General features: G+C 55.4%; 2 protein-coding genes, 1 long non-coding RNA gene and 1 other non-coding gene across 5 annotated transcripts; all 4 read left to right on the plus strand.

The window, feature by feature from the left end:
• Positions 1-10: 10 nt before the first annotated feature.
• LOC119058251 (uncharacterized) lies at positions 11-469 on the plus strand. Its single transcript, XR_005084212.2, has 2 exons — positions 11-121; positions 378-469. It is a non-coding gene; the product is annotated as an uncharacterized LOC119058251 (long non-coding RNA).
• LOC119058282 (small nucleolar RNA ACA64) lies at positions 179-302 on the plus strand. The gene has a single exon (XR_005084219.2). It is a non-coding gene; the product is annotated as a small nucleolar RNA ACA64 (small nucleolar RNA).
• A 65-nt stretch (positions 470-534) lies between the features above and the next one.
• Positions 535-4248, plus strand: RNF151 (ring finger protein 151). Its single transcript, XM_053671736.1, has 5 exons — positions 535-582; positions 914-946; positions 1835-1980; positions 2291-2387; positions 3002-4248. Exons 1-5 carry the CDS (start codon positions 535-537, stop codon positions 3482-3484), a joined length of 807 nt encoding a protein of 268 aa, XP_053527711.1. The 3' UTR covers positions 3485-4248.
• Positions 4249-5774: 1526 nt separating this feature from the next.
• Positions 5775-11947, plus strand: TBL3 (transducin beta like 3). 2 transcript variants are annotated; one of them, XM_037157350.2, is made up of 22 exons: positions 5775-5869; positions 7251-7302; positions 7385-7480; positions 7568-7615; positions 7743-7884; positions 7980-8064; positions 8148-8318; positions 8402-8477; positions 8560-8653; positions 8732-8913; positions 9001-9142; positions 9220-9278; positions 9364-9467; positions 9972-10119; positions 10210-10440; positions 10513-10583; positions 10688-10844; positions 10929-10987; positions 11215-11318; positions 11421-11492; positions 11569-11727; positions 11818-11947. In XM_037157350.2, the coding sequence occupies exons 1-22, from the start codon at positions 5829-5831 to the stop codon at positions 11925-11927; spliced, it is 2403 nt and encodes an 800-aa protein (XP_037013245.2). In that variant the 5' UTR covers positions 5775-5828; the 3' UTR covers positions 11928-11947. The 2 variants fall into 2 exon arrangements, with proteins under 2 accessions (XP_037013245.2, XP_053527666.1); XM_053671691.1 differs by having other exon boundaries at positions 5780-5869; positions 7251-7480.
• Positions 11948-11982: the final 35 nt, after the last annotated feature.

The raw sequence follows: 11982 nt of genomic DNA on the forward strand, positions 1-11982 counted from the left end.
CCCCCTCCGAGTTCTTCTAGCGCCTGCGCCTCGTTGGGTCGGGGGGCCCCGGAATCTGTGTGACCACGGCGGAGTCCTATAAATGTTGGCGCCGTCACGACCACGCTTTCTGGTTTTGCAGGTAGGTCCGCTCGTTTACCGGTCAGCTTTTATGTTGGGTGGTGCTCGGGAGACCGGCGTTGGTTGAAAATCACCTGCGGCTCTGACCGTGACCGTGGGTGAGATTCGGCGCCCAGAGTCAGAGGGGACCTTAGCTCACCGCCCACTTGGTGTAGGGAGGTGAAACCCAGGTCCCGACACGTGTCGCGGCTCCGGGTCACGGTGCTGCCTCTCTCGTACTTTGGTGTCAGATCCCTGACCCCGTTTTCTGACCGTAGGACGCCCGGATACCCCAAACCTAAGGCTGACGCTGCCAGGAACGTCGGGCTCGGCTGTCCTAATCTTTCAATAAAGCTGTTGGTCTAACGTGCACGTGGGAGTTTTTGGTCTTCTGCTCTTCGGTTGGGGAAAAGGCATTTGTTGACGCTGGGATCGATGTGTGCTGTGAACGGTACACCAGTGTGGGACACCTTTTTCTCCATGGTAGCCCTATTTTGTTTTGGATGCCACCCAGGGCATCTCCAAGGCTGACGGTTGACTTTTAAGGCCTCACACCCTGTACTTTCGTCATCAGCATATAAAGTAACTTGAGCATGATGGGAGTCAGGTTGGGCCCCCTAACCACTAGCAAGATGGGAATGGAAGATTTACAGTTCAAACAGTGGCTCCCTGTTGCACTCAGGACGGGGTTAGGGTCTTTAAAATTTGAAGGGCTCACCATTCAATGGTGTGGAAATGCACTTCTCTGTGCCTTACATGTGGGAACTTGTCGATTTCTCAGGTTGGAATTTATTTCCCCGTTCCCTTACTATAGGTCTGCCCAGATGGTTGCAGCCTACCTACTTTGGTAAGCTTTCCCACAGGCTAGCTCTTCCTGCTATAGTACTACAGGTTGCATGGGCATCTGCTCCTCATTTCCCTGGTCTGTACTCTGGAATATCGTGGATCTTAGATCCTAAAGTCCCTGAGCTCAGAGGTCTAGCCACCTGGGCAGCACTATTTGAGAGAGGAAAGGGGAACAATCCCTGCATTCTTATTTAAGTTTCAGACTTGGGGAAACTGATCCCGGAAGCTTGATTCCAGGCTCAGTGCTGCTTGGGGATCTGCTGTCAGCCACCATCAAGGCAGGGGCTTCAGGGATCTGGCCCAGGTCTGGGCTATACCTATCCCTCATCTGTGTGCCTTTAGAGAAGGGAGCAAGAGCCATTTGATGCAGGGTCACAGTGGGCCCTTGACCAGGTTGTGACTGGCCTGAATTAGACAATGCCACTGTGATGTCAGCTCACACCCCCTGTCAAATAGAGGCTCTCTGGGCCCCAAGGGTCAGGAGCTGCCGTCCAGACACAGATCATGGTAAGCCCCAAATTCTCTTGCCTCTGGCGCTTAGATTGATACCTGACTCCAGAGACTTCCCCAGAGATGGACCCCAATTCTCACACTAAGGGTGGACAGTGGGTTACAAGCTCCCGAACAGGACAAGGAAACCTTTCAGAGGATTCTGGCCAAAAGTAACTCCAGGCCTAGGCAAGCTTCTCCAGCTGGGAATTAATATTCAAGGGTCTTGACAGTCAACAGCTGTCCCCTCAAAACGGGTGCTGACCCAACCCCCCTCTTGGGGCATTCATGTGGCCCACCTCCTCAAATCTTGCCAGGGAGGGTCTCCTTGGTGTGTGGAGTAGGCAGGTGACCAGATTCTTGTCCTAGCCAAGCCCTGACACTGGCTTGGCCTTTGCAGAGCGGCGGGTATGATCTCAACCTCTTCACCAGCCCTCCCAACAGCAACTTTCTGTGTTCTGTCTGCCACGGGGTTCTCAAGAGGCCGGTGAAGTTGCCATGCAGCCACGTCTTCTGCAAGAAGTGCATCCTCCGGTGGCTAGCCAGGTGCTCTTAGGTCCCCAAGAGGCTGGGAAGGCAGGTGTGGGAACGAGGGCCATTTCTGTAACCCAAGAAAAAGGAAGGTCTGCAAAGCACTAAGTCATCATGGCCATAGGATTCAGGTGCTAAATCTCTTGGGACACTGAAATATGTGGGTCCCCTAACCCTGTGGTATATGCAGCCCCTGGCCCAGACCTCTGAGCTGAGAGCTCCCTACAAAGCCCTCTCGTGCTTCTTTCAGCTAAAGAGAAGGGACAAACATGTTGCCGCCACTACCTCCCTTCCCAATCCTAACACCCCCACTCATGCCTCCTAGAGAAAAGACCTGTCCGTGTTGCAGAAAAGAGGTGAAACGTAAAAAGATGGTCCATATGAATAAACTCCGAAAGGCCATTGGTCGCCTGGAAGTTAAGGTAGCTCAAAGTACCACTGCCACTAAATTCCTTACCCCCCTTGGTGGGGGGGGGGCAGGAGAGGGGGCAAGGAGAATCCCATTCACAGACAGAACTGAAGGTTTCTGAAGCAACACAGACTGCTGACTTGGGGTCATCATACCTGGTTAATGTGTCTCATCTCTACCATTTACTTGAGATGACTTTGGGCAAGTTACATAACCTCTCTAACCACCCCCCACCCCCCCTCACCAGGGCCTCAAATGTAAAATAGGATTCATAGAATAGAAAAATTTTTAGAGGATGATATGTCTGCTGTGCCAGCCATAAATTCTCCAGCCCCCTGATTTTATAGATGGGAAAACAGGTTTTAAAAAAAGGGCCTGGCATACATACAACCCACTAGACCAACCCAGCCATGCACCTCCCTGTTTTTCCAAACCTCAGGCTCTGAGCCCTACTCTGAGATCTAGGCTTCCCATCTCCAAGCATTTGTCCAACTCTTCCCCTCTCCACGTCATTGGTGCCAGTGGAATGCTATGGATGGGGGATTTGGGGGGGTGGGGGTGGGCAGCTCATGGGCTGCCAATGCCCGACCTGATTTGGACTCACAGGATGCTCTCCCCCACCCCCAGTGCAAGAATGCCGCAGCTGGCTGCTTGGTGACATGCCCCCTGGCACATCGCAAGGGGCACCAGAACTCATGCCCTTTCGAGCTAATGGCTTGCCCTAACGAGGGCTGCATGGCACGGATGCCACATGAGGCCTTGGCCGAGCACCGGCAGCACTGCCAGCATGGTATCCAACAGCGTTGCCCCCTAGACTGCAGGGCCACCCTGGACCCAGCAGAGCGTGTAAGCCACAACTGCCACCTCGAGCTGCGTGAGACCTGGGGCCAGCACCAGGAGCGCAGCCGGAATCTGGTGCTGTGCCTGTTACGGCGCGTGCGCAAGGTGCACCACACCACCAACCTCCTGCGCCGTGGGTTAGCCCAGCTAGGAGACTTCCTGGAAGACAACGCGCTGCTTGTCGGCGCCCAGCAGGAGGATGCGGAGGCAACCCCAGAAGGCAGCATTGGGGCTGAGGTGTGGGAAGTCCGGGGCCAAAGTACCTTGTAAATTGAGAGGTGAATAAATGCAGGCCCTGATCTGACACTCGCCCCGCTCCTCTCCAGTCACTACTCCCATCTCCCCGCAGGGACACTTTGGCTTCTCTCCCTCGACCTCTCTCAAGTTCGACACTGGCTATTCTCCCTGCTCCAAAGCTCCTTCCCTCACTCTCATTGGTCAGGCTTCCTTCCACTCAAATGAATGTCTCCTTGCAAAGGTTCCCCGCCCCAGGCTGCTTCTTAGTTACTTTCTACCAATCTGTTTACCAGCTTCATAGCCAGGAGCACAAATGACTCAAAATCCAGAACTCAGAGTAAAAGCAACTCACAAAGAACTCCATTACCTCTGACCTCCTCCCCTTAGTCTCCTCCTTACTCCCTCCCTGCACCTATAGGAGCTTTTGTTGCTCCTCCAGACCTATGCACTGGCTGTTCTCATCGTGAAGCACTGTTCCCCTAGATAACCACAGGGCTCCCTGCATCACCTACTTTAGGTTTTTGCTCGTGTCCCCTTCTCCAAAAAGAGTTCTCCACCACCCCATTCATAATCGCAGCCCCTAAGCTCCACTCCAACCCTGGCCAATCCTTTCCCCAGCACTAATCATTTAAAATGTCACTATTAGGGCTATCTAACAGGAAAAGCAAAGGGGAAGAGAGGGGGGAAAAGTACAGAGAATAAGTAGGGTAGGTGGTAGGTAGAAAATAGACAGGGGGAGGGCAAGAATAGAATGGGAAATGTAGAAGCCAAAGAACTTATATGTATGACCCATGGACATGAACTGAAGGGGGGAAATGTGCAGGTGGGAGGGAGTGAAGGGGGGAAATGGGACAGCTATAATAACATATCAATAAAATATATTTAAAAATAAATAAAATGACACTATTATTCCTTGCCCTGCCACTCAGTCCCCACCCCACTAGCACATGAACTACCTGAAACCAGGGTTTTTGGTTTTCTTGTCTGTTGAGATCTGGGAAATTGAGAACACAGCCTGACCACAGCAAAACAGGCTGATTGTAATGTGTTTAGTTTTGAATTTTGAAACCCCACCCTGTTCCCACACTCGGTCTCTGTCAGCAAACAGCTAACTGCCACGTCTGCTTCTGTTCAACACTTGCTTGCTCATCCCTATATAAGAACTTAGCTGTAAGCGCTCGGCGCATTTCTCATCTGCAGCCCTTCTGGGCACCATGTCTCCAGACACCCCGAGAGTATGCCCCTGCACAGGTTAAGCTTGGCCAATAAAATAAGATCAAAACCCTGAAAGGTCTTCTAAAATTATTCTCGCGTCCGGTGGATATAACATTCTCTAGCGTTTCTTACGTGCCAAGAACAGTACTTTGCTCACACAATATGCTCAAATACTTAAACGACTCTGAAATTACCTGATTTATTCATTTACCTGTGTTCTCATACCAGGCCATGAGCCCCCAAGGCAGGGCTGCTTTTTTTTTTTAAGCCTTTATTTATTTATCTTTAGAGGGGAAGAGAAGGAGAGAAGGAGAGAAATATCAATACATGGTTGCCTCTTGTGTGTCCCCCTGCTGGGAACTGGCCTGTAACCCAGGCATGTGCCCGGACTGGGAATCGAACTGCGATCCTTTGGTTCGAAGGCCCACACACAATCCACTGAGGGCCACAGCCAGGGCCAGGGCTTTTTTTCAAGTCTCTATATACTCTCGGAAGCGCTCACCCCGAATCCCAAAATGCCAAGGGGACAGGATCCTTGGGATTACTTTAGTAAACATTTCCTAAGAATGCCTTTCTAGATTTCCATTAAAAAGCCAGATACACAAATGATGCATTCTAAAATGGTACTCCTGAAAGCTACATAATTTTGTTAACCAATGTCACTCCAATAAGTTCAATAAAAATGTAAAAAATTAAAAGGCCAAGTCCTGGCTGGTACAGCTCAGTGGATTGAGAGCGGGCCTGGGAAGCAAAGGGTCGCAGGTTTGATTCTCAGTCAGGGTACATGCCTGGGTGGCAGCCCAGGTCCCCAGTAGGGGGTGTGCAAGAGGCAACCACACACTTATGATTCTCGCCCTCTCTTTCTCCTTCCCTTCCCCTCTCTCTAAAAATAAAATAAATAAAAAGGCCAGGCCAGATACCTGCGAACCCAGTCCCCCGCAAGTCTAAAGCATCGGCCCAAGCAATGGTATACCCTAAAAACTTCAGGTCGCAAATGCCTCCGCAAATTCCTCTTCCTGACGCAGCTCCCACTGCCCACAGCAACGATGGCGCCGCTGGCACGGCGTTAATGACGTCACAGCAGAAACGCCATCAAAGGGCGCCGGCAGCGCCGAGTGGCGCACAGGTCTCATGCGGCTGAGGCGACAGCAGCGGCAGCAACATGGAGGAGGCAGTGGCCGGAGTAAGCCGCTTCAAGGCCAAGTGAGTCAGGGCACTGGGGCTGTGAGCGGGAACCGGGTTCGCAGCCGGAGTAGCTGAGGCGCCCGCCGTGGACCGGTGTCCTCTCGGGTTTGGGGAGGCGGTAGGGACTGTACGGACTGGTCTGCGGGGTCGTGGTGGCTAAGGTGGGAGAGGCGGCAATGACTGCTCTCGAGGAGGGGTTCACTGGAGCCCGGCTGGGCGTAGCCAGCGTAAGTTACTTAAACTAGGACCCGGTTTGGGAGTGGGGACGAGAAATCCCAGAGAAGGAAGTAGGGACGGATTGAGTACAAGTGGAGGCTGGCCCTGGGTGGAGCGGAAGGCGGCGAAGAATTGATCTGGGGCAGGCGACGGGGAGTTTTCACTTGCTGTCCCTCTTCTCCAGGGAGAGGGAAGAGGTTAGGAGAGGGGCCCTGAAGCCCTGAATTCTGTGCTCAGTCCCCAAGCCTCTGCTGAACGTCTAAGTGCTTAGTGTTCCGAGAGGAACAGACTCAGCACAGCTGTGTGAAGTGCAGTCTGATGGGATAATTGTATTAAGCAAATCTTTTCCATCAGTGCTGTGACAAGCACTAGCAAAAGAAGCCCCGGTGGGTAGTCAACTGGGTTCGGGGATTGGAGGCTTTGTTTCATCTTGGCAGTAACCTCCGGTGGGATTAGTCGGGCGCTGTTGAAAACTGGAAAGAGAGATCTAGGCTACTTATAGGGAACAGCCTGTTTGAAACAGGAGAGGTCAGCAGTGGCCCCTTATGCCGGTGTCTTGGAAACGTGAAGAGAGGAGAGGGTTTTAAGGCAAGGTGATGACATAAAAAACAGAGTTATGTTCTAACAGGCCTTTTTGCATTAGGGTTGAAAAGAGTGGGTAGGGGCCTGGTGAAGAGGCTGGAGCAGCTCTCCAGCAGGGACAGTGCAATAAAACCTGGACCAGCGTGAGAGCAGCGGAGAAGAGAATAGGGTTGGTTGGGGATTGAGATGCAGGCCAGGCTGGGGATAGAAGAAGGATTAAGTGTTGGCAAAGGGTTCAGGCGGGACCTCAGGAATGAAGATGCTGAGCATGTTTCTGTGGTCTGGTACCCAGACCTGGCATCCTGTGGCCAGCAGGGGGCCCCCAAGGCCTGACCTGATCTGCACTGGGGAGTCTCTGGAAAGACTGGGCTGCTGGACTGTTTGTGCTGTTGTTCTCTCTGTGGGATCACCAACCGACCCAGGGTCTCAAGTATTCTGTAACAAGGGGACACCAACACCCACTCACAACGGTGAAAAGAACTCATAACCAGCACCATCCCATCCCTACTACTGTCCAGGGACTCAAAAGCACCTGGCACAGGGCTTGGCACTAGGGTCCAAGGGGGTGGTGATTCATTCTCTCCCTCTGTCCTACCTCTAGCTATGCTGTGGAGCGCAAGATCGAGCCCTTCTACAAGGGCGGGAAAGTGCAGGTACCAGCCCAGGGATGGGCAGAGTGGTGGGGCAGGCAGGGACTACAGAGTGTTACCTTGGCTGAGACCCCCCTGTCACCAGCTGGACCAGACTGGGCAGCACCTCTTCTGTGTCTGTGGTACCAAAGTCAACATCCTGGATGTGGCCTCAGGGGCCATTCTGCAGAGCCTGGAGCAGGTGAGGGCAGGGAGAGGCAGGGTTAGGGACTAGTGTGGAAAGGCAGCCTATTCTCATGGTATTCTGTGTGCCCACTCTCACCCCTAGGAAGACCACGAGGACATTACTGCCTTTGATCTCAGCCCTGATGATGAGGTATGTGGGGCTGGGACAGGAGGTGAGCTCCAGTACCTCCCAGCAAAACTTTGAGTCTGTGAAGATGGGTGGCCATGTCTCTACACCCCCCCAGCCCCGACCAGAGCTGAACTGCATTCTCTGCCAGGTGCTAGTAACAGCCAGCCGGGCGCTGCTGCTGGCTCACTGGGCCTGGAGAGAAGGCAGTGTCATCCGACTGTGGAAAGCGATACACACAGCCCCTGTGGCCACCATGGCCTTTGACCCCACCTCCACACTACTAGCCACAGGTAGGGCCCCAGCTGGGTGGGTGGGCCAGATGGTGGGCACATGAGCAGGGAGCTTTGGGCACACCAGCCCCTCACCCTCCAACACATTTCCACAGGGGGCTGTGACGGGGCTGTGCGTATTTGGGACATCGTGCGGCACTACGGGACGCACCACTTTCGGGGTTCACCAGGTGTCGTGCAGTAAGTAGGGGCAGCAGAGACCACATGAATGGGGCATCACACTGAGGTCGCACAGCTCACTTGCCCCACCCACTCGCTTGCAGCTTGGTGGCCTTCCACCCGGACCCGGCACGCCTGCTGCTCTTCTCCTCAGCCACCGATGCCGCCATCCGAATATGGTCGCTGCAGGGTCAGTCGTGTCTGGCTGTACTGACTTCCCACTACAGTGCTGTCACCTCACTGACCTTTAGTACTGATGGACACACCATGCTCAGGTCAGTGGCCAGCTACCCAGGCCTCAGCAGGCAGGCGGGGGACATGGCTAAGACGTGGGAACTGAGGTGGCTCTTTCCCCCAGCTCGGGCCGGGACAAGATCTGCATTGTCTGGGACCTGCAGAGCCACCAGGCCCTGAGGACTGTCCCGGTGTTTGAGGTAGGGGCACCAGGGGGATCAGGGCCAGTGAGTGGGGCAGGGTTGGGGGCGGGGCTGCCACCTCTGCCCTCTTGCTCCTCAGAGTGTGGAGGCTGCAGTGCTGTTGCCAGAGGAGCTGGCACCCAAGCTGGGTGTGAAGTCCACAGGCTTGTACTTCCTGACAGCTGGCAACCAAGGTGCGTGAGGCTGGAGCAGGCAGCAGGGGCTGGGGGCCCACGGACCTATGAGTCCCAGCAACTTCTGCCCCTGCACAGGTGTCCTGCGTGTGTGGGAGGCAGCCTCCGGGCAGTGTGTACACGCGCAGCAGCAGCTGCCAGGCCCTGGGCGGGAGCTGACCTTCTGCACATTGGTACGATCTGCTGGTCTGCTCCTCAGTGTCACTGCTGACCACAACCTTCTGCTCTACGAAGCACACTCCCTGCAACTGAAGAAACAGGTGAGCACTGTCCCTGGTCAACCCACCGCCTGGGAACATTGGCCTTCTTTTCACACAGGCCCTGGCTTGTGTCTCTCTACCCTGCAGTTTGCCGGCTACAGTGAGGAGGTATTGGATGTCCGGTTCCTGGGGCCCAAGGACTCCCACATCGTTGTGGCCTCCAACAGCCCCTGCCTAAAAGTGTTTGAGCTGCAGACATCAGCGTGCCAGATCCTCCACGGCCACACAGGTGAGGTACCCAGCTGATGCCCCCGGGACCCCTTCTCTTAATTGATCTCTGACTGTGTTCCCTTCCCTTTCTCCCAGACATTGTCCTGGCCTTGGATGTGTTTCGGAAAGGGTGGCTCTTTGCCAGCTGTGCCAAGGTGAGGTACCCCAAGAAGCCTGGAGATATGGATACCTGGTGGGAAAGTTGGGCCCAGCCTCTATCTTCACACCTCTTGTCCCCAGGACCAGAGCATTCGTGTGTGGAGGATGAACAAGGCTGGCAAGGTGACCTGTGTGGCTCAGGGCTCTGGGCACACACACAGCGTGGGCACCATTTGCTGCTCTAGGTAACGGGCCAGGGTGTCACAGACATGGAGGAGTTCCAGCTTAGGAAGACAGAGAGGAGAAGGTGGTGGCTTTGACCTTGCTCTTTGAAGCTTCAGCGTAGGGATCTGGAATAAGGAATGGGCCAGGGGCATCCAGGTACCAGTGTGGAGGAGGGTTCCTCAGTCGTGGCCTTGGGATAGGGTAGATGAAAAAAGCAGGGTGTCAAGGCAGAGAGAATGACACAGAACAAGATCCAGGTGGAGAAGCTGCTCGCTGTACTTAGGGCTAGGAGTTCCATTATTGGGACAGAGTCACCTGTTGTGGTACTAAGGGTGAGCAGTGTGGGCTTAAGTACAGGCATGTGATCCCAGAGGTGTGTTTGGGAGACTCGAGGCCATTTCCCTTCTGGAACAGCCCCTCTGGTCTAGACCGTGGTCCTGCAGGCCTGAGCTGTGGTGCATTGGCAGACTGGGCTGGTCAGGGCTCAACAGGTGTCTCCCCCTCCCCGCCCAATCGGGCCTCAGGCTGAAGGAGACCTTCCTGGTGACGGGTAGTCAGGACTGCACTGTGAAGCTGTGGCCCCTCCCCAAAGCTCTGCTGTCCAAGAGCACTGCTCCAGACAGTGGCCCCGTCCTCCTACAGGCCCAGACCACACAGCGATGCCACGACAAGGTGACCACACACACAGTACACTGGGGGGTTAGTGCTGCAGGGCCCCTACTGGGGTAGGGGTTGCTGAGCCGCCTCCTGTTTCATCACCAGGACATTAATAGTGTAGCTGTTGCCCCCAATGACAAGCTGCTGGCCACTGGCTCCCAGGACCGCACAGCCAAGCTCTGGGCTCTGCCGCAGTGCCAACTGCTGGGGATCTTCTCAGGCCACCGGCGTGGCCTCTGGTGTGTCCAGTTCTCACCCATGGACCAGGTGCTGGCTACTGCCTCAGCCGATGGCACCATCAAGCTCTGGGCACTGCAGGACTTCAGCTGCCTTAAGGTAAGCTGCCCCCACCCCAGGCGTGGCCCACACCTGACCCCTTCTGACACCTTCCCTGTCCCAATCCTGTAGACATTTGAGGGGCACGACGCTTCTGTGTTGAAGGTGGCCTTTGTGAGCCGTGGTACACAGCTGCTGTCCAGGTGAGTGGGCTGGGGACAGGACAGTGGTTGGGGTGAGTTGGGGACAGGGGTGAGTTGGGGAGGACAGGCCCCAGTGCTGAGCCCCCTCCCAATTCCAACCCCAGTGGCTCTGATGGGCTCATGAAGCTCTGGACCATCAAGAACAATGAGTGTGTGAGGACTCTGGACGCCCACCAGGATAAGATCTGGGGGCTGCACTGCAGCCAACTAGATGACCGTGCTCTTACTGGTGCCAGTGACTCCTGTGTTATCCTCTGGAAGGTGTGTGGGTTTGGGTGGGGTGGGCATGGAGCGGAGTGGGCAGGGCAGCACAGGGTTTCTGTTCTGACCCTAGTCTGACCCTAGGATGTTACCGAGGAGGAGCAGGCAGAGGAGCAGGCCAAGCAGGAGGAGCAGATGATTAAGTAAGTCTGGAGGGTCCCTGCCACCAGTGTGTCTGGCGCTTCCCATGTATCAGCATCCCCTCCCACCGGGGCAGGGTGTGGTAGCATCACCCCTGCTGTACGGAGCACGGCCTTCACCATCAGTGGGTGTTTATGTCCGGTTTGCTGACTCCTGAACCAGCCCCCTGACGGCTCTGCCTTCAGACCCAGCCCCGTGGCCCTGTCCTCCTCCCTTTTTCCCCTGCCAGGCAGCAAGAACTGGACAACTTGCTCCAGGAGAAGCGGTACCTTCGGGCGCTAGGCCTGGCCATCTCCCTAGACCGGCCCCACACCGTGCTGAATGTTATCCAGGGTCAGTGCCTCGGACCTGACAGGTGGCAGTGGCAGGTGGGTTGGGGGTCCTCTTGTGTCTGACCTGACCCTTTCCTGGGTCTTTTCTTCCCTCCTCCTGCAGCCATTCGGAGGGACCCCGAGGCCAGTGAAAAGCTGGAAGCCACAGTTCTCCGACTGCGGCGAGACCAGAAAGGTTTGGGGCGGGTGGGTGGAGGCTGACAGGGGTGGTGTAGCCAGCAGGCAGATCTGACCATCCGCGTCACTTGCAGAGGCCTTGCTGCGCTTCTGTGTCACATGGAACACCAACTCACGGCATTGCCACGAAGCCCAGGCTGTGCTGGGTGTGCTCCTAAAACATGAAGCCCCAGAAGAGCTGCTGGCCTACGAGGGTGTGCGAGCCTCACTTGAGGCGCTGCTGCCCTACACTGGTACAGGGACATGGGCCTGGGTGGGGGAGGGAGGGAGTAGCCCAGCCAGACTTAACGGACCCCCTGACAACCTCTGTCCTCCATCCCCAGAGCGGCACTTTCAGCGGCTCAGCCGGACCCTGCAGGCAGCCACCTTTCTGGACTTCCTGTGGCACAACATGAAGCTGCCCACCCTCCCTGCAGCCTCCTCTGCCCTCTGAAACATACTTTTCTATCCCAACTTCCCGTGTCTGGGCTTTTTCTCATCCCAAGTCC

Source organism: Artibeus jamaicensis, unplaced genomic scaffold, assembly GCF_021234435.1.
Source record: "Artibeus jamaicensis isolate MK-2021 breed Jamaican fruit bat unplaced genomic scaffold, CSHL_Jam_final contig_700, whole genome shotgun sequence".
Classification (NCBI taxonomy): Eukaryota; Metazoa; Chordata; class Mammalia; order Chiroptera; family Phyllostomidae; genus Artibeus; species Artibeus jamaicensis.

Coding starts and splice junctions, on each gene's coding strand:
- RNF151 (XM_053671736.1), top strand. CDS start 535: ATGTGTGCTGTGAACGGTACACCAGTGTGGGACACCTTTTTCTCCATG. Junction 583..913: donor GGGACACCTTTTTCTCCATG/GTAGCCCTATTT, acceptor CCCTTACTATAG/GTCTGCCCAGATGGTTGCAG. Junction 2,388..3,001: donor TTGGTCGCCTGGAAGTTAAG/GTAGCTCAAAGT, acceptor CCCCACCCCCAG/TGCAAGAATGCCGCAGCTGG.
- TBL3 (XM_053671691.1), top strand. CDS start 7,253: ATGCTGTGGAGCGCAAGATCGAGCCCTTCTACAAGGGCGGGAAAGTGC. Junction 7,885..7,979: donor CTCCACACTACTAGCCACAG/GTAGGGCCCCAG, acceptor ACATTTCCACAG/GGGGCTGTGACGGGGCTGTG. Junction 10,441..10,512: donor AGGACTTCAGCTGCCTTAAG/GTAAGCTGCCCC, acceptor CCAATCCTGTAG/ACATTTGAGGGGCACGACGC.